At 30.6% G+C, this 16,709-nt stretch overlaps 2 protein-coding genes across 4 annotated transcripts; one reads left to right on the top strand and one right to left on the bottom strand.

The window, feature by feature from the left end:
• The first annotated feature begins 330 nt into the window (after positions 1–330).
• Positions 331–7,343, top strand: LOC126671288 (probable transcription factor KAN3). Of its 3 annotated transcripts, none has more exons than XM_050365051.2 (8): positions 331–516; positions 1,191–1,259; positions 3,088–3,474; positions 3,555–3,631; positions 3,721–3,757; positions 4,284–4,491; positions 5,449–5,782; positions 6,886–6,976. In XM_050365051.2, exons 3-8 carry the CDS (start codon positions 3,120–3,122, stop codon positions 6,898–6,900), a joined length of 1,026 nt encoding a protein of 341 aa, XP_050221008.1. In that variant the 5' UTR covers positions 331–516; positions 1,191–1,259; positions 3,088–3,119; the 3' UTR covers positions 6,901–6,976. The 3 variants fall into 3 exon arrangements, with proteins under 3 accessions (XP_050221008.1, XP_050221006.1, XP_050221007.1); XM_050365049.2 differs by having other exon boundaries at positions 332–516; positions 6,897–7,343; XM_050365050.2 differs by having other exon boundaries at positions 332–516; positions 3,085–3,474; positions 6,897–7,343.
• Positions 7,344–11,227: 3,884 nt separating this feature from the next.
• LOC126674344 (uncharacterized) lies at positions 11,228–14,549 on the bottom strand. Its single transcript, XM_050368780.1, has 4 exons — positions 14,229–14,549; positions 12,700–13,794; positions 11,675–12,592; positions 11,228–11,565 (listed from the first exon to the last, which is right to left on the bottom strand). Exons 2-4 carry the CDS (start codon positions 13,684–13,686, stop codon positions 11,539–11,541), a joined length of 1,932 nt encoding a protein of 643 aa, XP_050224737.1. The 5' UTR covers positions 13,687–13,794; positions 14,229–14,549; the 3' UTR covers positions 11,228–11,538.
• Positions 14,550–16,709: the final 2,160 nt, after the last annotated feature.

The raw sequence follows: 16,709 nt of genomic DNA, 5'->3' as shown, positions 1-16,709 counted from the left end.
TAGAATGTCCAACTTTTTTCAAAAAGCATATATATTTTTTAAAATTCTAACTCATGAATGAATAAAAAATAGTAAATTGATAACACTCTGACTAATAAGGGAACATATGGTTTTTAGGGTTTGATCGGTTTAATAATATTTCAATTTTATAAACTTTTTTATTTAAATAAATTATATTAAATCAAATTTCCAATATGTAAAAAAGAACTGAATTAAACTAACAATCTTTGGTTTATGGTCAAACCGGTCGGTCCGATTCTAAAATCAGTGATTTCACATCATAAATTAACAATGAACAAAGTCTTTACTATATCTGAACTTCGATGACTTTGATTCCCATATTTCAATGATTAATAAAAAAAACATATATCCCCAAAAACCAAACCAAGAAAACACTTCTCCTTACTCATTCTTTTTCCTCTCTCATTTATTAATATTCAAACATCATTCCAGCTTGAAAAATATGCTCGGATGGACGTTGGTTTATCTTTAATCTGAATCTCTATCGATCAAATGGTTTGTACTAGCTCTCAAAACCTAATATTATTACTTGCCCTATACTTTTAATTCATATTTCATATAATTTTCTCATGTTTTGATCAAATTTATCATATCTTAAACTCAGGATCTTGATCTTTAAAAGCTTACTTAAGTTTATAAGTGATTCACAAAACTTTTAAATATATATAAGTTAGTTGGTTTCATTTTCTTTTTAAGATGTTTTGATCTAATAAAATATCTCTTAAGAATTTTTTCCTTTCTACATCCTGATGAATTTTTGAAAATCTTTAATGATATTTCTAGAAGTTATACTGTGTTTTTTTCCTTTCTATTGAGTATGTCATGGTCTATGAAAATTTATTAATTTTTTAGATATATCGTTCACTTCAAATTCTTAGTCATTAATTTACAAAGATATGATCAACTTCAGATGTTGATCTTTCACTAGTTTTTTTCCTGGATGATGTATAAATGTTGATAGTTTATGAGAAAATTTGATCGGTAATTTTTGATTCTAAACTGCAGTCTTGTTATGTAACTGCTCGATCTTACGAAAAAAAATTAGTATATTTAGTTTTGTTTATGATGTTTATGTACGTTTAAATAGTCTAATAGTATATATTTGTCTGCAGTAGGTGTTTAATCAACATCATAATTTGATTTATAAAAATTCCCTTTTAATTTTGCAGAATGGCAGAAGATTATGAATATTAAAAAGAGCTGCAACACATTCAGTGTCAAATAATTGAAATAACCATGTAAGTCTTAATTAACAGAAAAACAAATAATCGCAATTATTTTCCTTAATTTTGCATTTCTCTTCAATTTTGTTTTCTGCATATCTTTATAATTCATGCATTCATAAGCCTATATTTACAACAATTTGCAATTTTCTAAAATCATTTCATTATTAATCTCATTCTTTTTAATGGAGATGATATATAAATATGAAAATTAACTTACCAAAACTCATCACAAGCTATTGAAATTGCATACATTTTGTGCATGTTTGCTTAATTGAGAATCATAACACAAAAATTATAAAGCAAAATGAATAAAACGTTTCCATCATCTTCAACTAAAATCCTTTAACATGAAGTTGTATCCATTTATGCTGGTGGATGAAGCAGTTCATGCAAAAGGTTTCATCAATAAATGTTCTAACGGAATTTTTGCAAACCTGTAATAACTGTCAGTTAATTAGTTAATTAAAACTTAGCTGGCTGTAAGCTGTTAGTAGCTAGCCAGTACTCTAAAGCTATATCCATATATTTATTTAATATGCACATAAATTAATTAGACAGACTAAACCAAAGAGTTTTGCTTTAGTGATATTATAATTGTCTTTAAGTTATGATAATTTATCATCTCTGTGTTCCAATTCCACCCAATGACTATAAATCTTACTAGTTTGGTCGAGTATTTTTTTGAATGTTGCAAAATATATTTACTACTCGTTTGATATTAACATGATGTGATGTGTCAACCAAGTAGGATAAATAATATACATGTATGCAGACGCATATATAATATCTCACCACATCATGTTCTAAATGAGTCGTGGACAAATTTGGCAATTTTGCTTGAGAAAATGATAAATAAAGCTAATAGATAAATTCATTTTCTCTATAAAAAGATCTCTAAGGCCAGATGCTTTTAATTCCAGTTGAGTCTAATACCACATTGATATATGAGAGACATGATGGTAGAACTTCTTTTTATTTCATTAATCATTCACTATTAGGGTTTATGTCTTTGATTATATGCAAATACTAAAATTTTAAGGTCATTACATTTTTATGTTATTTTATTTTATTAGAAAACTTTAGTTTATTTCAATTTAGACAATAAACTCTAAAATAAAAAAGAATTTGATGTTTATAGTAATTTCAGACTAAATTAGTTATGTGGCAACCGAATTTTTCCATGTCATGTTATGGAGAAACTTGTTTTTTCTTGCATTAAATTAAATAAAATAATTTTTTAATGACCAAAAAAATTTAATACTCATTGTGGATGTAAGAGAAAATATGACGTGGCAAGATTCACTTGTCACATAGACTCAATTTGTTCTAAAATCACTAATGAACTTCTGGTTGTTTATAATTTTAAAGTTTAGATTGAAATAAATTAAAGAACTAAATTGAAATAATAGTAAAGTTTAATGACCCAAAATGATTTAATACCTAATCATAGGCACATGAAAAAATGGGGTAAAAATGAAATGATTGTAAAAAGATAATTTAATGCACCACGCGTAAAGAATCTAATGCATCTTAAATTCCGGAGGAGAAAAAAAAACTAAATTAAAACAATGCAATCGCAAGATTTGTGAACCTGATGCTATAATAATCTAATTAATTACTGAACTACTATATTTTCGTCCTTTATAAACTTTCACCAACTTTGGGGAACCAAAATAAATTAAAGGACCTAGAAATCAAAACTGAATAAATTAAATTAATTTTACAGCTTTTGTTTTGTTGCATCAATCATAATTACATCAGCTCTCATACCATTCCTTAACTGACTAAGAATTCTGTCACCAAGTTCTGTCACAAGTTTCTGAAAACTCTTATTTAGCAGTAAAAATCAACATCAAGAAAAGGAGAGAGAAGATGGAAGAATTAGAACTACGAGATCAAGAACAAGAACAAGAACAAGAACAAGAACAAGAACAAGAACAAGAACGAGCTGAAAATACGTTATCTGTATCATCATCACAAAAGTGGTCGGGTTTCGATTTGAATGAAGAAGCAGCAAGCTCCGAAGATGATGACGACGACGAAGAAGATGAAAAGAGAAGATCGGAAGAGAGTTCGTCAGCGAATAATACTTCTAATTCGACCGAAAGACAAGAAGGTAGATCGGCAGTTAGACAGTATGTTAGGTCAAAATTGCCGCGTTTACGTTGGACTCCAGATCTTCATCTTTCTTTTGTGCATGCTGTTGAAAGGCTTGGTGGTCAAGAAAGTAAGTTCAGTTTAATGATTGCTATTAATTATTGATTAAAGACAATTATGAGGTTTGTTAATGATTTTGATGATTTTAAGGAGCAACGCCGAAGCTAGTTCTTCAGTCAATGAATGTTAGAGGACTCAGCATTGCTCATGTAAAGAGTCATTTACAGGTACTTGTTTGAATTAGGGTTTTGTTTCGTAACTTGTGCAGCACTTAATGTATGTATTTATTTACCTTTGTGGTCATTTTGTATTTCAGATGTACCGAAGTAAGAAGCTTGATGAGGCTGGTCAAGGTGAATTAAGCTCTTTTTCTTCAGATTTAAAACAACAAGGAAATATTATTTAATTTGCTGGATAATAATTCGAATGAAAAAATTAAGGCAAAATATATGTAACTATCTATTCAAGACCTTGACATGTTTATCATATATACCAACTTTCAATCTTATCATATATACCATCACTTTTCAACCTTTGCCAAATATACCTAAATCTCATTTAGGGCTGATGTGGCACGATGCCATTCGTCAACATATACAAAACAATGATACATGACGTATATTTGGTAAAAGTTGAGAAAATGACGATATATATAATAAGATTTAAAAAATTTAGTATATTTGGCCGACTAAAGTTGCAAATTGATGAATAAATTTTGCCGAAAAGTAATGACTTATTAATCAAGTAATCAAATCAATAAATTCTCAATAGGTTTACTAACTTCTAATTACATCCGTTAAAGCTACATGGTATAGTCTAGAAAATGTGAATGATCAGTTGAAAAAGGTGTGTATTGATTAACTTGGTTTTGTTTTACAGTACTAAACCATGCGTACCGATCAATGGAAAGAAGAGATAACTTTCAAGGAATGTTAAACCAATTTACTTCTAGCCCTCAACATCATTTCAGAATGGAGAATGGTGGAATTGTTTTGGCTAGACAGTTCCCTCAGCATTCATTTGGTCACAATCCTTCGCATACTTCTCTCTCACATAGACCATCAAGTTTCAAAGAAAGCTTCTCATGGTAACTCTTAAGCCAAAATAAAAATTTGCGACTATTTAGGTTTCAAAAAGGTTTGTTTTTTTTGGCACCTTTAAGAAAATTAAAATTAAATTTTGGCATCAAATAGAAATATAAGATGAAAGTTTGGGGTTATAATCCAAAATAGTACCAAATCTTTGCCTTGTATCAAAATGGAAGCCGTTCTTTAGTTTGTATCTTTTTCGTACCATATCTCCTATTATTTACCAGATTAGTTTGTTTTTTTACAAATTCAGGCCACTGTTAATGACGTGGCAACCGGAACACGAATGTTTTCTTCTTTTCTTCCACATCAGATGACACATTATAAATGTAAATATCCCTCGCTACTTCTCGAATTTAATGACGGACTAGTCCGTCGCTAAATATAAATATCCGTCTCAAAAGAGTCTTCATTTTCGTCTTCAGGGTGAACTCTTTTGTGACGGTTTTGAAACTTTTGCTAAAATTGCGACAGAATTAAATTTCAGTCGCTAAAGGCTTTTGCGACTGATTTTGAAGCAATGGATGGGATCCGTCGCAAATCCGTAACACTGATTAGCGATGGATATTAATTTCATCGCTGATCACATGTTTTCTGTAATGGTAGATAAGTTTAATTTTTTTAGTAATGTATAATTAGACAAGTTTATCTAATGTGTCAATCTGATTTGAAGAAGAAAAAAATTGCCCTGGTTGCCACGCCATCAAAAATTGCCGGAATTTATAAAAAAATTGATCAAACAAATAATAGATGTTATGGTACCAAAAAGATACAAATTAAAGAATGGATATCAATTTGATCTATAAGGTACAAAGTTTTGGTACCCTTTTAGCAAATAATCCTGAAAGTTTGCTACTATTTAGGGTTTCAGCCAAATTATGATAGAAGTTCAGTCATCAAGAGCTAGCTAGTGGGTTATAATCACCTTCTGGTAAATTTATATACATTTTGACTAGGCACAAGCGATGGAGTAATGATCATGAATATGGGAGAAGGCGATGTATATTAGCAGGCAAAGATCTGGAGAAAGAATTGGATACAACGATGCGAATTGGACCGTTGCGACCTAGCCGATTTCTTGAACAAAAACGGTGGCCTCCAATAGATCATTTTCTTAAAAATCGACCTGATCAGTCTCAACCAATCTCATCAAGACCATCGGCTCATGAAGAACCAACATACCATTGGAAGCCAACAGAAATGGTTAAGCTATCTTCGTTTCACTCACATGATTCTATTGCAAATTTCAATTCCTTCAAAGCAGCATTTGAGCCTCCACTTCGGCTTGAGGTACGATAATTAATCTATTTTAGGCTAAATATATTATTTGGATCCTCTTGTTAGGCTCACTTTTTAACTTGGATTTTAATAAATTTCACCTTGAACCTTAATGATTTTGTACCTAAAATTATTTAGAATGACAAAATGGACCCTTTTTTAATAATATTTTTATTTCACTGTTACTCATGCTCGTGTGGACAATATGTGGCATACATGTAATATTGACATAGGTTCAATTTGTAGTTTTTTTATAAAGTTATATCTCAAATTGAAAAAACTCCATTTATTGTCAAACAAAATAAAATTCCACATGTATCTTATATGTTATCAACATCAGTAAAAATACCGGCGGAAAAATATGTTAAAAGGGGAATGTTTTGTCATTTTTAATTATGTTAGGTATCATATTAAACCAGTGTTTTAAAAATCGGACCAGCTGGTCGGGCTGGTTGAACCGCGAATCGGTCAGTGGTCCGGTCTGAAAAGGTAAAAAACCGAACTGGTATGAACCGGTAAAAAATCAGGTGTTGAATCGGATTGGACCGGATTGAACCGGTAAAAAACCGGGGAACCATAATTTTTTTCAAATTTTTTTATATTTATTAAACCGGTTGAACCGGTCATTGAACCGTTTAAACCGGTTGAACCAAAAACCGGCGGCCTTACCGGTTTGGCCACCGGTTCGGTTTTTAAAACACTGTTTTAAACAATAAAATTATTAGTGTCCAAATTAAAAATCGAGTCTAATGTGAGGGTTAAAATTTTACGCTCGATGATATTAACGACATATGACATATACGTGGCATTTTATCCAGCTTAGAGATGAATGATTTATTTTCATTTGGAACTTAACGTTATAAAAAAAGTACTCTGTCAATATTGTGTGCATGTCATATGTTGTCCTTGTCAGCATGGTAAATAAAAATAGAGGAGGATCCATTTTATCATTTTTAATAACATTAAATACAATTTTAAAATAAAAAAATTAAGGTTCAAGTTAAAAACCGAATCAAACATGAGGATCCAAATTATACATTTAGCCTGTATTTTAGTTCCAAAAATAATGACCAGAATGATCATGATTAGCTTCTTGAAATCTAATAATACATTAGTTTCCATGCAGCTGAATCAAGAAAATGCATTGTCGAAGGATAAAGAATGGTTGCCTGATTTACAATTAAGATTAAGTGAAAAAGTTGAAATTGAAGAGATTAAAAGTAGAAGCACACAGGAAATCAGCACTAAACTTTCACTTTCATAATGCTAGCAGGAAGATGATACACGTGTCATAGGAAGAGTTAAATTTGGGGGAAAAAAGATTATTTAATACAAACACCATGTTAATTATTTATTGGAAGCTCAAATAGAAATGGCAATAGTGAGGCTGAGTACTTAAGAATATCTGACTATGTATTAGAGATTATTATTATGTAGAAGGAAAAAATATCCTAGGGAGAGTGAGATCTTTTTAAGTACTTGTCTTAGAGCCATTATATGATCACCAATCATTAGTTTTGTGTGATTTTTTGTTTTGTCTTAATGTTAATGGAACAGGAGATTCAGTTTTTAAGGTAAATTTTTTTTTTTTGATGAATAGGTAAAGTTTATTAGTCAAATGAGTAATTTTTATTTGTTTACCTATTTTTTTTATTGTTATACTGTTATAAGATTTCAAAAGGCTTAATTACTTAAAAAAACCTCCACCTTGTAATATTTTTTCGTTTATACCATGACTTAGGAAAAAGTTCATTTGTACCCTTTTTTTGATTTTTTGTTTTCAACTCTACCCTAAAGCACTAAATTGAACTTTTTTTATCTAAAAAAAGCTTAAAATAATCCTTCATTTTTTAACTTATTTGTATTTTTTCAAATAGAAAAAAGATGATATAACCCTTCTATTTAATTATTTTTAATATTTTCATCCTATAATTAATTAAATTGTCAAAAAATAAAATTTTGGGGTACAATTGAAAACGAAAAATTAAAAGAAGGGTACAAATGAACTTTTTCTTAGGTCAGGGTATAAATGAAAAATTGTTTCAAGGTGGGGGTTTTTAAGTAATTAGGCCATTTCAAAATTATGTTGATGAATTTTATCAGATGATGTTTGCATAAACTCATTTTAAGCTTTGATAGATTCACTGATTCAGAATGCGCCATTGCAATTGCTCTTAGCTTTAGAAGAGATTATATTCTATGATTCAGTTTTTGAAAAAACAATTAATTCTTTCAAGAATTTATATTTATACTTTAAAATATTGATAGTCCTATTTTACCCTTTAAGGTTTAGTGTTGATGATTTTAAAATTTAAAATTTTAACATTTTAGAATTTAGGGTTTAATGTAGTGTGCGGAAGTAAGAGACGGTAGTGTTCTATTTTGTGTAAGAGTTATAAGTAATTTATTTTCTATTAAAAAATTGTTTATTTTGAATTATGAGGATACAAATTTTAACTTTCTTAAAAATATTTTTGCTCAAAAAGATTTTATAAAATACGAATGTAAATGGAATACATTTTTTGATTTGTGTAGCTGAGTCGTTGCTTTTGACAAAAAAAAAATGAATAAAGGGTCAACGCGCCCCCTGAACTTATAACACGGGGTCATCTAATCCAATTTATATTTTTTTGAGCAATTAACCCCAAAACTCTTCATTTTTGGATCAAATAACCCCATAATTTATATTTTTATTTTAAAAAATGGATTTATAGTAATTATATCGCAATATTTAGGGGAGTATCTAATTTTTTTTTATCCCTCACTTTCGATTTGTATTTTACGCGTTTTAAAAATATAATTATGAGTTATTTGACCAAAAAATGAGGAATTTTGGGGTTAATTGCTCAAAAATTTATAAATTGGGTTAGATGATCTCGTATCACAAGTTTAGCGGGCGCGTTAATCCTTTATTAAAAAAAAAATACAGTAATCGGAGCCCTAATTATTGGTTTGGATATTGAATTGGGCCAGTGAAAATTATGTAAGGAAAATTTAGAAATTTACCTAAAATACAAAAATAATAGGATTTTATGTATCAACAATGAAAAGTTAGAACAAATACATCACGGTTTTAATATTTTTATGATTTTACTCTTTATGTTTTAATATTTCTGATTTTACTCTGACACCACGTGCGCTCTCTCTCTCTCTCTCTCTCTCTCTCTCTCTCTCTCTCTCTCTCTCTCTCTCTCTGGTTCTTCTTTTTTCTCCATTCTTATTCCTCCCTTTTTTATTATTTCTCTGTCATTGCTCCGCAATCATTCCGCCATCACTCCGCCGTCGTATCACTGTCGCTCCGCCGTCGTATCACTGTCGCTCCGCCGTCGTATCACCGTCGCTCTGCCGTCGTATCACCGTCGTTTGACCGTTTTTTGAGATTTAAATCATCGATTTTGTAATTTTTATGATTTATTTTAACTTACAGACTTAAAAAAATGGATCTTACAATTTTTCAGTTTTCAGATCTAATAATCTGTCGAAGAAACTATTTTCATCAGAAAAAATAATTTTCTGCAAAAAAAAAAAACAATTTTCTGCCAAAAACAGTGTCTGATTATCATATCATTATCACGGCATTATCATGTTGTTATCATTACACTGCAGAAAAAAAAATTTATATAGAAAATAATGCTTAATTATCATATTATTATCATAACATTATCATGAGGTAATTTATCATAACAGTACACTATTATAATATTATCATAACGTACTTTATCATAACATTATCATGACTATCATAACTATATCATAACATTTTACTATACCTTATCATATTATTATCAAACGGTATCATATTATTATCATCAAATTTATCATACTGTTATCATAACGTTGTTTATCATTTATCATAACTATATCACACTATTATCATAACTATATCATACTATTATCATAATCGTATAATGTTATGATATTGATATGATAATCATCATACAGACATGTTAACGTTAATGATACCGAAATGATAATCAAGCACTTTTCTTGGTACTATTATTGTCATACTATTATCATAACTATATAATATTATGATACTAATATGATAATATTATGATACAGATATGCTAACATTAATGATACCGATATGATAATAAAGTATTTTTTTTTTGACAATTTCTTTTTTCAGTGTTATGATAATGTCATAGTGATACCAGTATGATAATCAGACGCTGTTTTCTGCAAAAAAATCGTTTTTTCTACAAAAAATCATTTTTTCCATCATAAAATCGTTTTTTATACAAATTTTTAGATCTGAAAGTGAAAAAATTAAAGAGCAATTTTTATAGATCTGAGAATTAAAATAAATCGTAATGATCACCACGATCTAAGAAAAAAATCGCAAAAACTAAATATGAAAGAACGGTGGATCGATGGCGGCGTAATGGCAGATCGACGGTGGTGTAATGGCGGAGCGACGGTGGATCGATGAAGGAACAGCGGCGGAAACAATTGAAAAGCAGAAAAGAAAATGAAAAGGAAGAAGAAAATGGAGAAGAAGAAGAAGAAGAAGAAGAGAGAGAGAGAGAGAGAGAGAGAGAGAGAGAGAGAGAGAGATATCAAAAATAAAACACACGTGCTAGAGTAATAAAAAAATACTTAGAATAGAAAATAATAAAAAATAAATATTATTATAATAAAAAAAGAGTTTAGAGTAAAAAAATAAAAGTGCTAAAAAGGTGAGGTATTTTCTATATCTTTTCCTTGTTGAGGTAAACAATACTATTATTTTAGAAAATGGAGTGTTTTCTCTAATTTTCTCATTATGTAATATTGAATGGGCCGGTTGATCTGCGATGCATCCAAATCCGCTTTTAGAGCCGAACGTGCAAGGTGCACAAATATTTAGAGAACATTTAAATTCGGATGGCCACAACAGGAGCAATTGGCCTGAATTTTATAAGTACGACAGTATCATCAACAATTAAAAAATAAGATTAATATGTAAGAAAATAATATGGTACGTTCGGACTTTTAACCATGGAAAGGTATACAAAAAGTTGCTCACCATTAGCTACTCTTCAACTAGCTAAATATTTTTTATTTTTCTTTTTAATTTCAACACGCCAAATAGAACTCACGAATCAAAGAGTGGTCTGATTAATATTTTTACTTTATAAAAATTGTGGAGGTTTCGTATCACATTTGTTTGTTTAAATTAAAATTTATCATTTTATAGTGAATTTAAGGGAATGAGCTATTTTCTAATATACAGCTTAAACGGCCCTTTGGACCTCCGATGAACAAAATAAATAGCTCTAAAATTAAAGCTATCGGGCAAGATATTCCAACATTGGAGAAGAAAAAAACATAATGTTAATGTTATAAATTATAAAGTTGAATATAATGACATAATATTAGATATATCATAACCAATGGTATAAGCGCTAGACAGTAATCCGCTGGGTTATGATCTATTGCGTTTTGTACTGCTTTGATATATTTAGGTATTTCTGATTGACCACTCAAAAAATGGCCTTTAAATTTCTGTAATACCGAAACATGAGATCATATAGAGTTTACACAGCCATTGCCTCAGTCTTGCATGAGTTTAAGCAGGCACATAATGCAAGAAAGGGAACGCAAAATTTACTAACTTTATAATACAAGAACCAAGTGCAAAAACATTCTGCCTATGGTTTTAGTTGAATGATTCTCCCAGCAAAAAAATGGGACTGAACTGAACTATCTGATACAAATCCAAAATCCAAGCAAAACAATGGCAGTATGTAATGTAGGAAACACCTTCAAATCTCTCAGCTTTTCGATTACTTAGGAGCATGAGGAAATAGTTCCTGTCAAAAAAACAAAAAAAAGTCAATATTGGCAATGGCATATGCCGATTTCAAAATTTTAAACCATTCTCTGACCAAAACCTGAGACTATTTGGCCTTATCGTGTTACCTCGGAGTAGCGAACATGATCGTGATGCAAATAAGATGATTTGACAATGTTTTCCCATTTGGTAGTAGCAGAGGATGTCTTAGGATCCTGCCTTTTGCTCTGGAAACTCGTGCCACGGTATAAATTCTGAGACGACATTGAAGGCAGAGTACGCCAAAGCCAAGATTCTGATGGAGTTTTCGGTAGAAGTGGAGCAAGTGGAGGGTGTATTGGTACTAAACTAGTCTCCTCACTTCCAGTATTGTGTCTGTTTGAAATCTGATCACTTTCCGTACTTACAGGTACCAAGGCCCTTGATTCCTTGGCATCTTCTGCCATCTCCATGCGGCCTCTGTTAGATGACAGATCCCGGGAATGCAAGCTTTTATTCTCCAGTTTACTCTCTACAGCAGGAAGACTCGATTTCGGGGACTTCATCTCCCGAAATGAAGATTTTACAACAGCAATTTCTTGAAACAATGCCTTAAGATCCTTCTCAGCAGAATCCACAAATCCCTTCTTACCTGAATTTGAACACAAGAGTCCTGCCACATTTACAGTATCTACATACAATGTCTTCTCGACAGCAGGACTCGCTGGACGTGAACCACGTCTAATGGCATTATAAGGTACCAGTTCCTGAGATTTGCTATAGGCGCCTCTGTTGAACGAGTTCAACTTATTGGGTTTTAGACCTTCAAGTTCTTTAGGAATTCCGAGAGATCCTCCACGTCCGCGGAAAGGAGACTGAGGTGTTTCATCACGGCAAGGAGATAAGCAACCTGAACGCCTAAATGGCGATGTCCTACTTATCATTTGCCTATCTGCTGCGTGAATAAACCGGTTGGATCCACCGGTTAGCTTATTGTCAACTCCTTGCAGCCTTGGTGAGGAAACTTCCTTGTCTAGTTTTTGTTTAGTAACAGCATCCCTAGTAGGCTGAAAAGCAATAGCCCCGAAACATAAGAAACGGAAAAAACCAAGGAACAACATTCAAGCTACAACAAATTACTATAAAAAGTAAAAAATTAGTGTCATAAGCTTACCTTCTTAGCAGTTGGACTCTGGGATCTAGAGAAGATAGCTTTAGTCAGTTTTTTAACATCCCGGACCGAAGACCCGGAAGTTTGAGTCTTAACTTTCAATCCAGGAACAGGATTCAGGAGATACAAAGAGTTTTTAATGCATAACCGAGGAAGAAAACTGCAACCTTTAGCTGTTATTTTGCTAGAATAATCAGAAAAGTTATCACATTCATCTTCAGTTTCATCTTCTTCTTTATCTTGGTGATAATAAGGTGGGATATTCCTCAATTCATTTCGAATAACTGGAGGTGTTTTATCCCTCGGAATAACTTTGACAATCTGTTTAGGTTGTTCACCTGACACAGATTGCCTTCTTCCAGCATAATGTGGCGGCTCTAAAGTCATTGCCTTGGCAGCCGGTAAGAAGCGATTCATCATGAAATCTCGGGTATGCTGATCGGTTGAGTGAGTTCCTGAAGGCTTTGCAACTTTACTATCAAAGCCACTCACACCACTAAAACTGCAGTTCATAGAGAACGAATCTGTCGGAGACAATGTGTCGAGTGCATCAGAATACGCATCCTCGGCATCCTCATCATCATTGTCCTCATTTGCTTCTTCCTTCGAACAATTCAATCCACTCGTAGTTTTATTAAATGACTTTGCATTAATCTGAGGCCTAATAAGAACTCGATCCTCAGGTTTCTTATCCTCAATATGCTTTACGACAGACAACGCCTTACGAGGAGCATCCTCGTGACTCTTCGAATCATGCATTCGATTATCTTTTCGTCTCCCCGGGATTTTCTCCCACATAAAAGGCACTGCAACTGGTTCAGTTACTTGATCCAAGCCGCAATCTGGCGAAGCCAATGTCCGTTGTCTATTTAGCTGCGAATTCTCAATTTCGTTCACCTTTTCGTCATTTCGAGCAGAAGATCTTGTTGGAGTAGTAGATCTCCTCACTGATAAAAGTGGAATATTGAAATTCAATCTCCTCTCCTCCATTAGTACTACTTCAAAATCAAGAAAATTTCACAGCTCGCTAATTTGACACCATGTACCAAAAACCAAGGTGATTTCTTGATCCTTAACCTTATCCTCCACAAAATCAATCTGAACATAAACTAACTAATTGTTAGTATTGTGAAATTCAAAGATAAATAGAACTAAACTAAAATAAACAAACAAGAATCTTGGGATCTGCAAAAATAATAACCTCATTCAACCAACTTTCCCAGAAAATCAACTAAAACAGAAATCAAATAGCTTTCTCGGGATTTTCCCAGAAACCAAACAGGGCTAAATAAGGTGAATATGAAAAAAACTGGGCATTGAATGCAGTAAATGAACGTTTAATCTACTTCATCTATAACTGACATTATCAAGAAAATAAAAGTAAATAATATTTATTCAGTTCAAGAAACAAGAAAACTCATCATCAACCACTAAAATTAACCACATACTCAACTCTTGAACTAAAAAAACTGACGAAACTAACCAAAATTCAAGATTTTCATACCCAAAAATACGGAAATACATTAAATTACCTCTGAAACTGGAAGATCAAAGTAGAAGAAGATGGGGTGAGTAAAGAAGAGTGATTAAAGAAAAAGTGCTGAAATGATGCCTATAAATTTGGGAATGAGTGGAAACAAAGAAAAGTCACGAGATTATGGGGAAAGATTTAAGCTTTTTTTTCTGTGTATAAATTATAATTAGCGAGCGAGATAATAATACAATACAAGGCATGTGTATGTTTGATGGATTTTTTGGTTGTTCCTGGTGACTTTTGCTTTTCATCTTGTGATCTTCCAGTTTATAACACACGCCATTAATTTGTGTTTTTTTGATGTTTTAAGATATTTAATTATAAATTGTCAGATACTGCATGCTATAGATCTTGCAATCATTCCATTCTTAACTAACATAATCTTTATTTCGTCATCTACCAATTAAATTAGCAAAATTATACAATTAAACTCACGTTATTCATGTAGTAAATCGCATCCGTATAATAAACAAACCGCAAATTCTTACCTAGACCCGATTTATAAAAAATTTATAGACTTACCTAATGAAGTGTTAGAGAAATGAAAAAAAAGAAAAGTAATGAATAAAGAGAAAAAAGTGTGTTAGGTTTTCTAACACCTCATTGGACAGATGTATGAAAAACTCATGGATCAGTTCTAAATAAGAACAAATAATGACGTGTTTGTCTTGTTGAAATAATTGATAATAAAAAAATAAATACTAATTATATATTTTTACAAATTTGTTGTAAATATAACTAGGAGTAAACAAAAAACCGGCTGGCCGATCGAACCGATAAATTTTGGTCGATTTGATTTGGTTAAAATGGTTAATTCAGTCAGTTCGGTTTTTGTATAAAAAAATTTAGTTGTTCGGTTATCGGTTCGATTTGCATTTTAAATTATTCAAATTAACTGAACCGACCGAACTAAACAAAGTTTTAATTTTTTTTTAAATTTATTCTCATAGTTTGTCAGTTATAAGTGAACCGACCAAATTAACCGATTTATTCGGTCGGTTCGGTTTTGAATTTTTTTTTCTATTTTATTTTATCAGTTCAATTTTCGGTTAAAAGTTCTTATTTTGTCGGTTCGATTTTAGCTATGCGGTCGAACGGTTAAATATTTTATCAAACACCTATTGAACTTTTTGAAAACTAAAAATCAACAATTACTTCAAGAGCTAAGCCAAACGACCACAATTCAATCTATCAAAGCCAACAATTCTTTTAACTATTAGCCATGGCAGGTCAGGTTAAAACAGAAATCTGATGTTGTATTTGTGTAATTGTATTGAACAATCATCCATGGTAGATCAGATTTCTTTTCTGAATATTTTGATATTTCCTTACAGTATTTTCATTATGAAAGTTTAATCATCTGGGAAAAAAAATCAATTAACCTGAAAGTAATTTCATTGTCTTGTCACGGACATAAAGTTAGCTGTTAAGCCATGAAATTTTTCTTGACTAAAAATTCGATGATATTAACTCGTAATTATTAGCTCTTGACTTTCAAAAAAAGCTATTATTTCCTCTCTAATTTTTAATTAAGTTTATTATTATTTTATTCATCCTGTAACTATGTTAGTAGTTAATATAGTAAAAATATGGAATAATATTGAATAAAATCATAAACTATACATATTTTCTTAATTTAATCACAAATTTTAAAACGTTCCAATTATATGCATGAAGTTTTAATTTTTTTCAATTCGATGCATATGTTGATATGACACTCATTCGTTTGTGTTATTTTGTTGAAGTGGACGTCGTTTTTGGCAGTTACGTCATCATATTATGATCTCGTGTATCGAATTGAGAGACGTTTTAAATTTCATAATTAAATTGAAAAACATGTATAATTTATGAATTTTTATATCATTACCTCTAAAAATATTTTATTGTCAAGATAAAATTCAATATGACTCGTACACTTACTTTTATTTTAAGAAGTACAGTTAAGTGTAAATTTACTCCTTTAACTTGTAAAGCATGATCAATTATCACAGATTTAAAAATAGTTAACAACTATTTATTAAACCCTAATATGTTTATAACTATTTTTATTTTTAGCTTAAAATTTAAAATAAATTTTATCAAATTAAATGTATTCCGATTAGGTAAAATATGAAACTCTATATATTTTGTATTTATTTTATTTTGTTAAATATCAAATCAAACTAAAATATAGTAGTATATTTTTGCATTTTACATTGAATCAAACCAAAATATATTAATCTAATTGATTTTATTAATAACAAAAATTGAATTTCACATTTGTTTTCAAAAATTATTTAAAAGAAAAGCATATATACTTATAATTATGTTATTGTTTAATATTTAACTATAAATTATTCTTTTAAAAATATTTAAAATGTTTTGGTATTTTATAGACTTTTAAAAAGAAATCTAAATTTATAATAAGATTGTAGAATAATGATTTTTAAATTAAAATCACAAGTGTTAATAAAAATGAGATATCAATTATCACTGAGTT

The sequence above is a fragment of the Mercurialis annua genome, linkage group LG3 (genome assembly GCF_937616625.2).
Source record: "Mercurialis annua linkage group LG3, ddMerAnnu1.2, whole genome shotgun sequence".
NCBI lineage: Eukaryota > Viridiplantae > Streptophyta > Magnoliopsida > Malpighiales > Euphorbiaceae > Mercurialis > Mercurialis annua.
Note: the sequence above shows the minus strand (reverse complement) of the source record. Positions and strands in the feature narration are given on the sequence as shown.